The following is an 18,024-nucleotide window of genomic DNA, read 5'->3' as shown; positions in this document are numbered from 1 at the left end:
GAAACATAGATGAATAGTAGAAGAAAGAGGAAGGGAGACTCCCCCTCCTCCATCCCTCAGAACACAGCATCTTAAACTGTGATTTATGGAGTCTCATAACTGAATGTATGTTGTGAAGGTTGTGTAGATTGTGAAATTATGATTATCAGTAAATTTTTGGTTTGTATACCTAATATATATATGTGTATATATATGCATACTCAGAATCATGTAAAAATTTCTCAAGGAAAAAGGGATCATAAGTGAAAAAAGTTTAAGAAGCCCTGCTTCTTAAGAAAAGCTTGAGTTTAAAAACTGGGAACAACTTTAGAAGTTCCTGGTTCCATCTCTCTTTTTTACAAAGAAGGAAATCAAGATTCAGAAAGAATAAATGATCTGCCCAAAGTCATGCAATATAAAATGCACAGAAACAGCATTTGAATTCAAGGTATTTTTGGTTCTAAACCCATGGGACTCTTGCTATACTATAGCTGCTGCCTCCTCTTCAGTGCTCCTAAGTAGAAAATTATCCATATCTCCAGAACTCTGTCCTAAGATCTTTCTTCTCCTTCCATCCTATTTCACTTGGTGATCTTATCAGTTTCCATGGTTTGTTATCTTCTGTAACCTGATGATTCTCAGCTCTCCTTTCTAGCCCTGATCTCTCTCCTATCGCCTAAACTAACATCCCCAACTTCAAAGTAGATAAAATTGGATGCCCTAAAGATATCCTGTATTCAACATATTCAAGACTGAACTTATTATCTTACCCCCCAATTCTCTTCCTTTCCACACTTCACTTTTATTGAAGTCAACAAGAGTCTCCCATCCACCCCTGCTAACAACCTCAGTGTAAACTTTGACTCCTTTCTTTCTCAATTCCCCATATCCAATCAGTGTTGGAATCTTGTTTCCATCTCCATAAAATTACCTATTTATAAGCCCCTTTTTCAACTGATGCTGAAACCACTTTGGTATAGGCTTTTATTGCCTTTAGTCTATAACATTGCAATTGTCAACTAGTTGCTTAGTGTCCTTGCCTTTCTTCTCCCCACTTGTCTTTCCTTTACTTAGCTGTTAAATTAATCTTTTTAAATTTTGGATCTGAGGGCAATGAAATGGTACCGTGGACAGAGTACCTGACTTAGAGCCAGGAAGAGCTGAATTCACATCTAACCTTAGACACTTACTAGCTGCATGACCCAATCACTTAACCCTGTCTGCCTCAGTTCCCTCATCTGTAAAATGAGCTGGAGAAAGAAATGGCAATCCCCTTCAATATCTTTGCCAAGAAACCCCAAATGAGACCACAAGGAGTCAGACACATCTGAAATGAGTGAACGACAACAAAAAAGCTAAGATCTGACCTTGCCATTTTACTGCACCCCTATTCAATACTTCTAGTAGGTTCCTATCATTAATATAATCAAATATAAAACCCACAATTTGGCATTCAAATTCATTTGATCAGTATAGCCCCCTTATACCTTTCCACTTTTCTTATACCTTTCTTTTCCCTCCTTCACCTACTCTGAAAAATTAGTGAAAATGGTTTCCTGCCTCTTCACTGCACAATTCTCTCCCTCTCCAGACTCCGAGAATTTTCAATGGCCTGGAATGTTCTCCCTCTGCAGCTGCTTCCTGGCTTCCCTGGCTTTTTTCAAGTTTCACCTAAAATCCAGTCCTCTACAAGAAGCTTTTTCTTATCTCTCTCAATACCACACTTTATCTATATGGATTATCTTCAATTTATTTGCACATAGCTTGTTTTTATACAGTTGTCCTCATACTATCTCCCTTTGCCCTCATCCTCTAAACTCATTGGCCTGGATAACTCCTTGAGAGCAAGGAACTGGTTTTAGGAGATTTGTTTTTACTCTTTTTTTGTATTTTATACTCTTTTTGTGTGTTTGATGTGGTGCTGGGCATATAGTAGGCAAACATATAAATGCTTATTGACCGACAGACTGATTAATAAAATAACATTTTAAAAGTATTTAGTGTTTAGTATATACTAATCACTGGGGGACGCAAAGACAAAAATCAAGATAGCCCTTGTCTTCAAGGAGCTTTGATGATAAATTTTCTAAGAAGTGTTGCTAAAATACATACTTTTTTTGGAGCATTTAAAAAGGTTTGCAAGACATTGTTTATGGTTAATTTAATCACTTTACTAACAAGATCAGCATGTATATTAATATAAGGATGATTCTTTGGCCATCTTTGTTAGTCCAAAGATCCCTCATGGTGGTGACCTCACAATTTATATGTCCATGAAAGAGCACATATTCCTCAACATGGCAATCAACCCTGATTGGTTAACAATTAATTGGAAAATGAATATTATAATAGAGGTGGACTATATTATACTGAAGGTCTTAGAGTACATGAGTTGGATCACCCAAATCTTGATCAAAGAGACTTATCAATTTCCATATATCTTGTCTGACAAAGGGCAGAATCAAACTTCCTCATAACTGAATGAACAAACACAATGAGCAGAAATGCACCCGATAGCCCAAACTTACAATTTCTTTTACTATTTGAATAGATCTTGGCTTGCATGAATCTCTGCCTAAGATTTCCCACACTGGTTGATTTATGAATAAAAAAGCAGAAAATGGGGGGGGGGTGGAAACCTTAGTCCTACTACAATAATTAGTTATTAATGTCAGAGAGAAATAATCATTTTTCACAATGATTACAGATTACTCTTCTATGATTTTCCATATGTATGTTCTCTCTTTCCAATAAAATCACCTAAATTGAGGGAAAGAATCCAACCTTAAACTTCTTAGGGTTAAGACCCTCTACAGCATCTGGTTATTAGGTAATACAATGGTTAGAATTCTGGGCCTTGAGTCAAGAAATAATGAATTTAAATGAGATAATTGTAAAGTGCCTGGCATGTGATAATAACTATATAAATATTAGTTCTTATTTCTTTGAATTTTATTAGCAACAATGTTTTTAATTTAAATACTTGTATATGGTTTTTGTTTTACTGATAACCTATTTGTTGCACTATATCCATTCCCAAATACTCCTTTTCCAGTGATTCTTCTCCTTGTAATAATTTTTTTTAAATAGTTGAGCAAAAACCAACAGAAACAGCAACCAATAACATGCCAATGAAACATTATGCAAGTACAACACCCTTCTTCTGTAAGGAAATAAGGAAGGCAAATGTCCTTATTTCTTTTCTAAGGCTAAACTTGATCATTACAACTATATATCATTCAATTTTGGTTCAATGTTCTTTTCAGTAATAATAGTTTACATTTATATCGCACCTATTATGTTCCAGGAATTGTGCTTAGTGCTTTACAAATACTTTCTCATTTGATTCTCACAACAACCCTGGTGAGGTAGGTCCTATTACGATTCTACATATGAGGAAACTGAGACAGAAGTTAAGTAATTTGCCCAAGATCACACAGCTAGAAAGTATGTGAGGTTGGAGTTGAACTAAAAAAAAAAAAAAAAAAAAACAAATCTTCCGACTCCATACCCACAATGTACTTACTGGGCTACTTGACTGCTCATATTTTTTCATATGTGAATATTGTTGAAATGAATTGACAAGATGAAAAGCCTTGGCATTTTCTGATTCTCCTTATTCTTCTCCATATCACTCAATTTTTCATACATTGGCAAAAGCCAAGATATTATTGCTGTCTTTGATTGATAGTTGCTTTCTGCTCACTCTTTAGCTCAGTGATTCAGAGGCAACTTTAAATTTGAATTTTCATTATAACCTCTCAAAATTTAATTATATCAAAGACTACTTTCCAATTAACCTCATGGTAACTTAGTGTAACACTTCACTTTTTTGCTGTTTTTATTTAGCTAGCTTCATTTCCTTAATGTGACAGGTTAAAAAGGTTTATTTCCAACAGCATTTCCAAAGTGGGGCACTGTAATATTAGTCTTAAATACAAAAGTAAAAATACTCTGGGTCAACACATTCATCCAGAGTAAATAAATTTGACCAATCACATGTAGCTAACCTTTCCTCCCAGTTATAAAGGTGATCATCAAATCATACTTATGACACTGGGTATCATTGAAAGATATAGGAAGGGGACTACTTGATCAACCAAATAAAATATGTCATTCTTTTACAAGTATTGAGGAACTAGCTATCCTTTCCAATTAACTTCAACACAGTATGTTGGAGCTAAAAGAAACCTTAGAAACCCAGCACTTTTATTTTATACATTAAAAAGCTGGATTCCAGAGAGATTAACTCTGCCAGGTGAAAGATGAAATGAATGAGAAACAAAAAAGTTTGAGCTTCTAAGCATTTCAATTTATTAAGTAATGAATGCCCATTGCTCAATGAACTGGAACAAGACCCCTCAGAATTCAGGTGAAGATAGACTTTTATATATTAAAAACAACTTAATTAATTAATTAAAAATAAAGGGGAAAAAACAATTAATTAAAAGAAACAATCCTGATACAATATTAGGTAATTAGATTTCAAGTTGGAGGAAAGATTAGAAACTTTCTAATTTGGAAGGGGGAGGAGAGTAAATGGGTACAATTCCATAAAATCAGAAAAAAAAAATGTTCCACTCTCCCCATGTATCTGTAAACAATCAAAGGAATATTAAAAAAACAACTGACTGATCATTATGGGGCTAGTTTTCAGATAAGCCAAATTGTTTGCTTCAGAAATATACTTGTGAGAAAATTCCTTGCAATAATCTTTGGGTCTAATTGAGTTTCTGATCAGCATAATGACTTTAGAATCATAATTACTTAACATCTAAGAAAAGGGAACAGTGAGTCTTAGGCTCTTAGTTAAAATTCTCTAAGCAAAAGGTAGGGGTAGTTCATCTTCCCAGCCACACATACTTAGATTCAAACAGTGGAATAAAGTTTTGTTCCAATTTCCACAACTGAACAAAGTTTTCTCACAAGACAAATTGGACTAGACCCATAAATGAATAGAAAGAGAATTGAGCTAACTTCAGAATTAAGTTACAGGATAGAGTCAGTGTGGCTCACCCAATTCTGACCACTTGCTACTCCAATCCCTTCAATTCTTTCATAATTTACTTGCCCAAGGTCACATCTATTTAGAGAACCTATTTGGCATAAACTGTCATTGTTTACCATTTCCTTATTTTTATGCCTCTCTTAGTAATAGCCTTGCTTCACATTTTCCTCCTCCCCTCCTCACTCTCCCTTCTTTCTCCTCCTTTTCCTCCCCTTCACCTCCTCCCCTTCCTTCTCTTTTCCTCCTCCTCCTCCCTTTCCTCTCCTCCTCTTCTCTCTCTTCCTTTTTCCCTCCTCTTCCCTCTCCCCTGCCCCTTCTCCCTCTCTCTTCCCCTTCCTCCTCCTCCTCCTCCTCTTCTTATTTTTTCTTCCTCCCAATAAAACCCCAGATGTTTTTGTTAAATAGACAGTTATCTAATCCTATCTTATACTTGGGGAATTTATTTTTTTTAATTTAAGGATAAAGCCTCTTCCCATTAGATTTCACCTCTTAGCTCCAACCCAGTGATACAGTTTGTCCAGATCTTTTAAAAACCTAGCTTTTTCAACCACTGTTAGTTGTCCCATTATGCAATTTGAAAATTTGATGAACATATCATTTATACTTAAATCATCCATAAAAATCTAAAACAGCACAGGAGCAAGCACAAATCTTTAGGGTCACTCTATTGGAGACTGTTTGCCAAGTAGACCTTGTCCCATCAACAACAACTTTTTGAATCCACTTATTCAAGTACTTCCAAATCCATTTGATTATACTATCATCTGGCCCATATCTCTATCTTTTCCAAAAGAGTAATATGAAGTACTTCATCAGAGTATTTACTTTCAAAATATGTAAACCAGGCAGTATTCATCTGATCTAAGAGTTTAGTAAGCCTATTAAAAAAGGAAATAAGCTTAGTCTGGAGTAATGATCTTGATAAAGCCATGGCAGCTTACTGTTGCCATTTCTTTTCTTTTCTTTCTTTCTTTTTTATTAATCTTTCTTTTTATTTATTTTTATTTTATTATTATAGCTTTTTATTTACAAAACATATGCATGGGTAATTTTTCAACATTGACCCTTGCAAAACCTTCTGTTCCAACTTTTCCCCTCCTCCCCACCCCCTCCCCCAGATGGCAGGTAGTCCAATACATATTAAATATATTAAAGTATATGTTAAATCCAATATATGTATACATATTTATATAGTTTTCTTGCTGCACAAGAAAATTAGGATCTAGAAAGAAAGAAAAAACCTGAGAAGAAAAATAAAAATGCAAGCAAACAATAACAGAAAGAGTGGAAATGCTATGTTGTGGTCCACACTCATTTCCCATAGTTCTCTCTCTGGGTGTAGCTGATTTTCTTCATTACTGAACAATTGGAACTGGTTTGAATCATCTCATTGTTGAAGAAAGACATATCCATCAGAGTTGAGCATTGTAAAATCTTGTTGTTGCGATATATAATGATCTCCTGGTTTTGCTTATTGCACTTAGCATCAGTTCATGTAAGTCTCTCCAGGCCTTTCTGAAATCATCCTGCTAGTCTTTTCTTGCAGAATAATAATATTCCATAGTATTCACATACCACAACTTATTAAGCCATTCTCCAATTGATGGGCATTCACTCAGTTTCCAGATCCTTGCCATTACAAAAAGGGCTGCCACAAACATTTTTGCACATGTGGGTCCCTTTCCCTCCTTTAAAATCTCTTTGGGATATAAATCCAGTAACAACCCTTTCCCTTCTTTATTATCTCTTTGGGGTATAAGCTTAGAAGTAACACCGCTGGATCAAAGGGTATGAACAATTTGGTAACTTTTTGGGCATAATTCCAGATTGCTCTCCAGAATGGTTGGATCCATTCACAATTCCACCAACAATGTATCAGTGTCCCAGTTTTCCCGCATCCCCTCCAACATTCATCATTATCTTTTTCTGTCATCTTAGCCAATCTGACCTGTGTGTAGTGGTATCTCAGAGTTGTCTTAATTTGTATTTCTCTGATCAATAATGATTTCGAACACCTTTTCATATGACTAGAAATGGTTACACTTTCTTCATCTGAAAATCATTTGTTCATATCCTTTGATCATTTATCAATTGGAGAATGGCTTGAATTCTAAATCTGAGGAAATTCTCTATATATTTTAGAAATAAGGCCTTTATCAGAACCCTTGAATGTAAAAAACGTTTTCCCACTTTATCACACTTTTCCCTTTTCTAAGATGCCAAGTAACTGTGAATTTAAAGATTTATTCTAGAATTTTCTCAGGAATTCAATTAACAAGTTAATTGGGGGTCTAGTTGACAGTTGATTGGGCGATTTTCTTCAGTGCTGTTCAGCAGTATGAGATAAAGGTGCTGAGAAGGCAGATGATGGAAATAAACCTATTTATGGCATATCAGAGAAAGCAGACAAGTTGTTCAAGGTTGGAGGAATGGTATAAAATTGAACTGGTCAATTATATGGTCAAGAATGAAGGTAAGCAACTGCAACCATAGTAATTAATTGGGAAAAGAAAGTCCATTTATTATGGTAAGGATAAAAAGTAGTATAAAAGGTATAAGACAAAGGGAGATATATAGAACAGAAACAAGTCTAGGAAAAGACAGGAATTTCTGAATTTGCATGGCTGTTGCTCATTTACGTGTTTTAAAAGTAAAAGTAGTTCAAGAAAAGCAATTAATAATAATGTTTGCAGGCTAAACCTTCTGTTTTAGAAGATATCTTTATATAAATAAGTACTAGTAGTTAAAAAATATTACATTGCATGTAAAAATAATCCATGAATTTAATTTTATTTTTAAAGAAAAAGCTCTGAAAAATGAAACATTTCAATTCAACCAAGAAGCTAAGACTACTCTTGAGGAAATTGCTGAAGCAGTTAAAAAATTGGTATCGTATAATCCATGTTATTGATATAGATTTTGTTAAATATTCAAGTGTCTACTATGCAAAACATGCCCTATCTTCATAAAACTTATAATCTAACAGGGACACATGAAACACAAGTAAATATAAAACAAAAGGCATTTTGTGATTCCTGGGTGGAGAGGTGGATGGCTTGGGAAAGGAATTATGGAGTAAATGGCATTTGAGTTGAATTTTAAAGTATGCAAAGTAAAGTAAAAGAGGAGAGTTTGAGAGCTGAATGTAATTGTGAAGACTTTTTTTTTAAATCAAAACAACTCAGCAAATACTCTGTTTAGTTTAGTTTTTGGAGCACTGAGGTTATATGACTTCATCAAGGTTATACACTCTTATTATGTGTCAGAGTAAAAACTTGAACCAAGCTCTTCCTTGTGGAATCCAAATGTATTGTGATACATTATTTTTTTTAATATTACACACAAAAAAATTGCTTTACACATAAATATTTGCTATGTGGGGCTTTTTCTTTGTTTCCGGTTTTTTATTATGTGGACTTTGGGGAATAAATGTGACTTTCTTTACATTTATAGTTTGGGTGTTAAATGCCTCTCCCCCTTCCCCCAAGGTTCTTGGTTTTCTAATTACATTTCAGGTTCTAAGTTCTATTGTGGGTAAGGATCTATGCAAATCCATATACTTGATCCCCTTACCAATGATTTTGCCAGACCATGTCATATGATTCATGAAATCAAAATAAAAGACATTTAGTTAAAACAGAATGAAAGGTAAATAATAAGGAATTGAATAATTTAAAAAAAGCTTGCTCAGTTAATCTCCCAACAACATGACAGAAAGGGTTAATTGGGGAATGTCAAAACAAGTTGGGGCACATAAATGTAACAGAATATTGCTATGCTATAAACAAAATGATGACTGTTGAGTGTAGAGAAGCATAAAAAAGATCTATAACTAGATGCAGAGTGAAGAACCAAGATAACATTATACCAATGACTACAGCAATGTAAATGGGATGGCTAATACAAAAGAAAAAAGTGAATGCTGCAAAATTATAAAAAATAAAAGTAGCACCAAAGAAGAGATAAGGGAAGACACTTCCCTCTTGCTCCTTTGAAGAGGTAGGAGAAGAGCTAAGGAAGAATAGCAGTAAATACATCAAAAAATTACAGGAACCAAATTCAAAGAAAATGATAATAAAAATCAGAACCTCAGGTATCTACATGCAAATGTACAAAGTATTAATTATACCAATACTTGGTATAATTTTATTGGTATACCAATATTGGTATAATTAATCAACTGGGTAGTACAGTGAACTATACTATAAAGTTATAAGTGCAAATCCAGTTTCAGACACTTTTTAGCTATGTGACCCTTGACAAATCAATTAACCCTCTATCTGCTTTAAAAATGTGATACATTAACCTCTTGAGAATCACAAATTTAGAACTGGAAGATTCCTTTATGACTCTATGATTTAAGTTCTTCATTTTACAAATGAAGAAACAGAGGTCTAGAGTAAATAATTGATTTTCCCAAAGTCACACAAGCAATAAATCACATAGCTGGCATTTGATTCCAGGTCTGCTGCATCCAAATATAGAATTCTATCTATTTCAACATACCATTTTTCATGTTGTCATTTAGGGGAAATACCAAAAGATGCTCCTCTAGGATGAACAGACATCTATCAAAGTTTTATACTTGGCCATGATGAACACAAAGACTTATTAACAGGACTTTGTCCTTAGGATAGAATTCTTGAAAGAAAACTCAAACATCATGCTGATGTTTGTTCTTTTTAGAGTTCATCTGAGCCCAGCCAGAAGACACACTGTGATTCTAATTCTCCACAGTTGTTCACAGAGTAGACTCTTATACAATTAGGCTCAGGTCCAAAGTAAAACCTGTGGTATTGGTGGCATTATATACTAAATGCTAACTCCTTTGGACCTTTTGCTCAGATTTAAGAATTTCTAGCACTCAGCAGCATGCAATTTAAATGTTCTGATTGAAAACCTCCTTGAGGATGATAAGAAATATTTCTACATTTTTTCATTCCTCCCAAAGCTAGTATCATCTTGTGTAACTTAGTCTCAAAATCTCAATTTTGATGGCAACTTTGGAAGATCTGTGGGAAGAAATGCTTCTTCCACAATTCTTTGGCTATGGTAGTAGCCACCTGGTTCCTGGTTGGATTGACTTGTACATACAAAGTGAAATGGTCCATCACTACTATATTATTTATGTTCTTCACATCCAAAAGATATGTCTTAACAGACCAGCTCCAAAAGCTTTCTAGTGCTTGTGCTTTCTAAATAAATTATGCCAAAATATCCCCTACATTTGTGATACATATGCATTGCCTCACATGTCTATATAAAATTATCCAGAGCTTTGTTAATAAAAAAGATGAACTATAGATCCAAATTCAAGGAGATAAATTTGAACCAAAATCTATCACTGAGACTCAGTGAAAAGACACTATTTATTTGAAATGTTTCTCTAAAAGGGTATAATTTGTTCAAAAGAATCATATATTAGGCAAAAGAATAAGGGGAAGGCAGCAGTGTATATTAAGATATAGTTCTGTAAGAAAATCCAGGAATTGAAGGAGAAATATGATGGAGAACATTGGATGAAGTTCACTGGAAAAAGAAACAGTAGCAGTGTTTATTATCCACATTGCTACTAGATGAAGTTTGTTGGTGAGGTTTGGTTATATAAGACCAAAAATCATAGATATTTGCTCTTTTGTCTTCACTTTAGGAATATTATTACTTAGGCCAGTTCACACCTATTTTCCTATTTTCCTTGATACTATCTTTGTATCTCTATGAAAGCAGGAGATTTGGGGTGAGGGGAAAAGTGGATGACCTCACAGCCCCAACCTTATTACAGAGAGCAAAAAAAAAAAAATGGAACTCTAATTTATTTTAGTCCATACAATGGGATGGGGTGGTGGTCTATATATGAAATTCAAATTACTTCTTCCTCTTAAACAGTTTATAAAAATCATGAATCAAAACCATTGAAAATCTTTCTACTTTCTTCAGAACTTTTGGTTAGGTAAAATTCTAACACAGATTTAGTCATTGCTTTCCTCCATTGCATTCATCTCTGCATTCAGACATGAATCAGAGATCTTATGTGATTAAGAACAATTTATAGGAGGCAAAGTTACCAAATAGAAATATCTTAAAAAATAGAGAAAGTCATGGAGGAAATACCTTACCCATTTGCTACTGACACTAGAGAAATGAGAAAGAGAAGGTAAATCCTAACTCTCAAAAAGAGCAATTGTAGCTAATAATATCAGGACAAAAATGCTTGACATTTTTCACTTCCTCTCCATGACCATTATTGTGCCCCTGACCTTGTTACTACTAGACCACTGCCCTTGGCCACTGTTGGATACCTTCCTTTTCTTGGAATCTAAAACTGCAGGACAACTCAATGGAGGCTATGTTTTCCCTGGTTTAGAGATTGCAATTATCTTAGTCTGTCTTACCTGTTAGAATAAGAATTAAAGGTATAATCATAAACAAGGAGGAGATAGAATTATCCCTATTTGGTATTGATATGGTTTACTTAGAAAATCTTAGAAGATCAGCAAAAATATTGGGACGATAGCTTCTACAAAGTTGAAGGCTGTAACATAAGAACATGAGAAACTAACTAATAGATGTAAAAAGGTATATCGATCTAATGCAAGAAGCATTTATAAAATAGATTGAGTATATATATTTTCCCCATTTTGGGAGGGAGGGAGCGAGCATGTCAATAAAATTTAGAAACTTAGATCTAAGTAAATATCTATGGAGCATTGTTGTTCTGCCCTTTCTCTTATCCATATTCTTTTAGCTTCTTAAATATTACATACATTTTCAGGAATGTATGAGGAAAACCACAATTGATCTTCTCGAAATTGAAACCATAGAAGCCAGCAGACTCCGTTTTAGGTTAATGCGTCTTCCAGCAAACATTTCCAAGGAAATAGAAGGTATTTTGGTAGCAAAAATATATTTCATCTGTAAAAATGTAAAACACTTAATAAGAAAAAAAATCCATTCATGTTTTGAAAAGGAATTTTCTATGCTTTTGCCCTTTCTAAAATGTAATTCAATTTGACAAATATTTATTGAGTGCCTACTATATACTAGGTGCTAAGGTGGGAAAACAAACACATAAAAATAAATACTTGGACTTAAGGAACTCATCTTCCACTGAGTAATGAAATATGTAAATAGATAAGTAAAGCAAATTTATTTAATTTGAGGCTGAAAAGAATAGTAACAAATTATAGAGAGATTAGAGAAAGCTTCCTAGAGAAGATGACACTTAAGCTGAGTCTTTAAAGAAGCTAAGGAAGCTTATTAAGTATCTACTATATATCAAACATCATGCTAAACACTTTACAAATATATCATTTAAGCCTCACAACAATCCTGGGATGTAAGTGATAATTTTATCCCTATTTTATAATTGAAGAAACTGAGATTTAGTGATTTATCCAAAATCACATAACTAATAAGTGTTTGAAGTTAGGTTTGAATTCAGACCTTCCTGAGTCCAAGTCTACTACACTTTATCTACTGTATAACTTCATTGTCTCTAGACAGAAGTGAATGAATACATCCCCAAAATAGAGGAAAATATATATAAAAGCATTACTGTGTTCGGGAGGAGGAGGGGGAGAAAGCATACCATATTGACTGGAGGGAAATATGATAAAATAACCCTACAAAGATAGATGAGACCTATATTATAAAAGAGTTTAAAATCAAATTGATATGTTTGGATTGCACTGAAGATTTCTGAGCAAGAAAGGGACAATAATTAGCTCTATGCATTAAGATGATTATTTTGACAATAGTGAAATATTTACAAATATTATCACTTATTTTTAAGATGCTGTTATTGCTGCCCGTGTAACAAATGCAGAGGAGATAAATAGTTTAAATAATGCAATTGAAGTCGTCACATATGAAATGGACCGGCTGAACGAAAGACTAACCAATCTGGAAAAAATGAATCTAGAATTGTGGTAAATATTATAATTTTTGCAATCACTTCTTTGAAAATTTATCAATATTTAACAATTTGGCCAATTAATACTTATTTCCTGTGATAATCTATATGTCTTTTTAGGCCTTGTTTATATAATTAAAGCAAACTACTCATATGTTATAAGTTTCTGACACAGGACCACATTTCTTAACTCATTTTTTAATACTATGCAGCTCAACTTTTCATGTATAAATAAGCATATGCTAAGTGTTTGGATGACATCAGAAAAAGTCCTTTTGATCACAAGTTTCTTATTTATAATGACAAAACATTCTGAGAGGAATGTTCTAATAGAATGTTTATTAAGTAGAAAAGTAATAAGTATTGGAAAACTGCAGTAACATAAACATTATATTATCAAGAAGTTAAGAGATTTGTAGAATACTAAAGAAATTAAATTAAATAGACAAAACTTTGAGTGGGAAGAAAAGAGAATACTTTTAAAACATGCAAGAAACTATCACAAAATTGGCCCTGTTTTAGGACCAAAAGCATCAATCGATCAAGAATTTACTAAGCATCTATCTTCTCCTAGCCTCAGGTGATACAAATACCAAGAATTAATCTTTTTTTGAATTTATATTCTAATGGGATCATGGTATAAATTAATGCATGCAGGATAAAGTATTTATTAAATAACTACTATGGAACAGAAAATAAGAAATTAAAAGGAACCCTTCACCTATTTGCTTACTAAGCAGTGCGGATGGCAAGAGGCACTAAAAGTACTAGAAGTATTGATGACAAATGAAATGACCACCCAGAAGTCACAGAAAAAGTGACAGTTTGAAGTCGGATGTATGTAGCAGTACCAGGTTGAAATGGTGTGTTAGAAAGGTTATGACTTCACATGAGCTCCTTTCCTCCAAACCAGGATTCCTTACAGTTTGGGTTGTAGGTAATAGCATTTCAAGCTAGGAGCTTAACTGAAGAAGATGCCAAGAGCTGAGTGGTGATGCTAGTGATGGTGCTAGTAGGAAACTCATTATATTCACTCAATAGAGAGAGAAAATTCCAAATTATCTCCTAGAGAAGAAAAAGTGATTGGAGCTATATTATTATTTTTGTTGTCATTACATTACCCCAGATTAACATGAAATAAGACATCTCTTTATTCATTTATTTTGCTCAGGCAATTGGGGTTAAGTGCCCCAGGTTCACACAGCTAGGAAGTGTTAAGTGTCTGAGGGCAAATTTGAACTCAGGTCATCCTGACTTCAGGGCTAGTTCTCTATTCATTGCGCCACCTAGCTGCCTCAATCCTTTTATTCTTCTATACATGAATCCCACATTTCAGACTCCATAGAATCATTATAAACCTCTTCTTTCTTAAATCTTATCACACTTTCCCCACCCTCAGCTGAAGACCTCATCTCACTCTACTGTGGGGCCACTTGTTGTAAGTTCCTCCTCCTCCCTTTCTCTTCATATCAAAATCCTACCATTTCATCTTCCTCTCTCCCTTACTTTTCCTCAGTCTATGATAATGAAGTGGTTCTTCTCATTGTCAAGCTCTTTGATCCCATCCCCTATCATTCTTTCTAGCAGAGTATCATTCAGTCATCTCCTCTCTCTTAAATCTTTGATTTTTTTTTTGCCAATCCCTTTCCTATTACCTTCAAAATGCCTTCTCCCCCATCCTTAAAAACAAAACAAAACAAAACAAAAAAAAACCAAAAAAAAAAAAAAAACCTTAAACTCTTATCAGCTGTGATCTAATTCACTTTTTCCTTTCTTGGACAAACTGGTAATAAAAAAGATTGTATCTATACATTGCCTTTGCTTGTTCTTGCCTCATATGTCAACCCTTTGAAAATCTGACTTTTGATCTCATCACACAAATAAGATTATTTTCTCTAAAGTTAACAGTGACCTCTTAATTGCCAAGTCTGACATCTTTTCTCTGTTTTCATATCCTGCTTCACCTCTTTGATGTATTTTTGGCATCATCTTATTTCTGCCCTTTATTTTAATTTTCAATTATCCTTTATACCACCCCCTCCCAATTTAACAAATTAAAACAAACTCCCCCAAAACAAAGCCCTCAGTAGAAGGTTATTTAATCTGGCAAAATAAATTTCCACATTAGCCATGTCCAAAAATGTGTTGTCCTTACTACATTTTAAGTTTATCTCCTCTCTGTCAGGAGGTGAGTGGTATGTTTCATCTTTCCTTTGGGCTTGTGGTTGTGGCTAACATGAAGAATAAATTATTGTCAAATCACTCTTATCTCTCATCTATTTACCTATAGTTTGGTATAGTTTTACATGTATATCTAGCTATATGATAATATAAATTTACATAGTTATATACTTATATATGTATATATATTTCAATATATGTACATAGTTATGCATGTATATGTGGTTATATGACGTAACCTCCCACCCAGAGATCACTAGTTACTAGGCTTGCCTAGTTCCCAAGCCTTCAGAAAATCTCTGGCCACTGTCTGGTGCAGTGCTTCTTTACCAATCTTACCCCAGTCAGAGGTCTTTGGAGATCTCTGGCCACCGCCTCTCCGAGTGGTGGTTCTCACATCCAACAGAACATCCTAAGACACAGCTGCCCACAAGCTCAGGTCTTTATTCCACATGTTTACATCCTGCCCTTGCCCTACTTCCTGGTCCCCACTCCTTACATTGGGTCTATGAGGTCACACACACAGCCAATAAGAGAAAAATATTACATATAAATAAGACAAAGGTAAAGAAAAGTAAAACAGTAAGAACTAGACCCAACAAGGGCCAAAACCAAGCAAGGATAACGTGGTGTTCAACCCACTCACGTAAGTCATGTTCCAGGAGGTGGGATGCCATAAGTCTGTGGTTTCAGTTGTATACACCTTTTGAAAGAAAGGCACAGAGGAAGGCTATATTCAAGAAAAGTCATGCCCCGTAGTCCTGCCTCACTAACTTTGGCAGGTGCGCGTGTTTCACCCACTAATTTAGAGGCCTTGCCTGCAAGGGGAAAACAGGGCAAAGCCTCTCCCAGGCCCCCATATGAATGGCGGGAGGCCATGGGAGAAGGGCACAAGCGCATTGTCCAGCTTTGTCAGTCTTTAGGCGTTGTGCATCAACCAGGGCAGTCCGTTTCAGCTGCTACACTGGTGCTGCGTCTGCCGTCTTTGGTGTCACGGTCAAGAGGGACATGGCCGCCATCAGTGTCTGAAGGGCTGCTGACATCTGGCCGATCCTTCTGGGCCGTTGTCTGGTCCTTCTCTTTTTGGTTCCCCAGGTCCTGGATGTTTCTGGTTGGGATCCAGTTTTGCTGTTGGGTCTGCATCTGGAACGACAAGCGCGTACCCAGGACCCCACACCCTGACCCAACCAGGGCCCTTCCAGATACCATCTAGGCCCTTCCATATCACCATGGAGAGAGGGCTCTTGTCCTTGTTGGCGAGTCTGTTAGTTAGGTGGGCTTTCTGCGTGTGCCAGAAGTTCATTGCTGGAGTGAGATTCAAGGAATGTGAAAATTGCAGGTAATTGGACGTATATATTGCTGCATCTAAATGAGCCTTTGTGAGCCGGGTGAAGGGTCCTGCGAACCCAACACTCCCCTTTCTTGTTTGGACAGGAGTGTTTTTAGGGTGTGATTAGCCCGTTCCACAATGGCTTGGCCATTAGGATTATATGGGATGCCAGTAGAATGGGCAATGCCAAATTCAATGCAGAAGGAGTCAAAGGCAGAAGGAGTCAAAGGCAGAAGATGTATAAGCTGGTCTATTATCTGTCTTAAGTGCACGTGGGACTCCCGCAATGGAAAAACAATGATAGAGATGGCAGATCACATGGCTAACCGCTTCCCCAGAATGAAGTGAAGCCATGAGGAACTGAGAGTGTGTATCCATGGTTACATGGATGCACTGCTTCCCAACAGGAGTGATGTCCATTCACCATAAAGCATTGGGTGACTCACCACGAGGATTCGTTGCAGTAGTGTGTGGAGCAGGATGAAAAGGAGCACAAGTAGTGCAGTGGCGAATAATAGCTGCAGCTTTTGCTTTAGAGATGCCATACAGCCTCCGCAATGAGTGGGCAGATAAGTGAAACGAGGCAGGTGCCTTATGGGCAGAGGAATCAGAGTAGAGACCACCCAAAGCATAAAGGAGGGCATCAGCTACCCTACTGCCCTCAAATATGGGACCAGTGCCATCAGTATGAGACTTAACATGCACAATGAAGAGGGGTGTGGCTCTGCTGTTCAATGCTCCCTGAGCCTGATGAAGGAGATCAGTGATGGTAGAGTGCCTGTCATCTATATACGCATATGGTTGCCATTGGATGGCCTGACAGGCATAAAGACTGTCCGTAATGATATTAATAGATAATTAATAATAATCCAGAATTAATAATTCTAGATACCGTTGCATGGTGTGTATGATGGCATATAATTCATTTTTCTGTGTGGAATCATAGTGGGTGTCAAGAATGTATGTCTCTTGAGCGTCTCCCCTGTATATTGTGACCCTGTGATCTTTGGTAGCATCAGTGAAAACCTTAGGGCCTTGCACTGGCTCTGAGAAAAGAGATCCAGAGACGAGGTTCACCTTAACCTCCTGTACAACTGCCTGAGTGGCTGAGAAGTATGCAAAGGCGCTAAGGGACAAAGCTGTAACCCGATGGCCCACATTAAGTTATCCTGGGCAATAGCAAGCACTTGCTGTGTTGGGATACCAAGAGCCAAATGAGGAGGCCGTCCTGAGATAAGTATAGCCCGCTGGCAAAATTGCCATAAAAAGGAACCAGGTCCCTCAGTCTTATTGGTCAGAAGGTCTAGCAGGGTACAACCAACCTATGGGGGGCTCGCCTTTGTGCAGTGCTGTGAAAAAGGGCTTATCCACAAATGCCGACAACATCAAGGGCTGTGAGGGATCAATTCTAGAGGGAGGACAAGCGTACAGCAAAGGAATAGATTGTAAGGCTGCACGGGCCTCTGCAGACCACGATCATGGTGATTTTAGGGCAGAAGGGCCTTTTCAAAATAATCGTAAAAGGTCCATAACAGAAGTGGGGATCGGATGGATGGACCATAAACACTGTAAGGTTCCCACCAACTGTTGGAAGTCGTGAAAAGTTTTATACTT

The 18,024-nt window shown here is 36.0% G+C and overlaps 1 protein-coding gene across 1 annotated transcript in view; it reads left to right on the top strand.

Annotated features, from left to right (window-relative positions):
- CCDC175 (coiled-coil domain containing 175) overlaps nucleotides 1–18,024 on the top strand; it is a 137,668-nt gene that overhangs the window by 101 nt on the left and 119,543 nt on the right. The window contains exons 2-4 of the mRNA XM_051977762.1: nucleotides 7,789–7,874; nucleotides 11,760–11,871; nucleotides 12,780–12,915. Of these exons, the coding sequence (XP_051833722.1) occupies nucleotides 7,789–7,874; nucleotides 11,760–11,871; nucleotides 12,780–12,915 (334 nt within the window). The remainder of the gene's footprint in view (nucleotides 1–7,788; nucleotides 7,875–11,759; nucleotides 11,872–12,779; nucleotides 12,916–18,024) is intronic.

The sequence above is a fragment of the Antechinus flavipes genome, chromosome 2 (genome assembly GCF_016432865.1).
Source record: "Antechinus flavipes isolate AdamAnt ecotype Samford, QLD, Australia chromosome 2, AdamAnt_v2, whole genome shotgun sequence".
Classification (NCBI taxonomy): Eukaryota; Metazoa; Chordata; class Mammalia; order Dasyuromorphia; family Dasyuridae; genus Antechinus; species Antechinus flavipes.
This window is presented reverse-complemented; position numbering and strand designations above follow the sequence as displayed.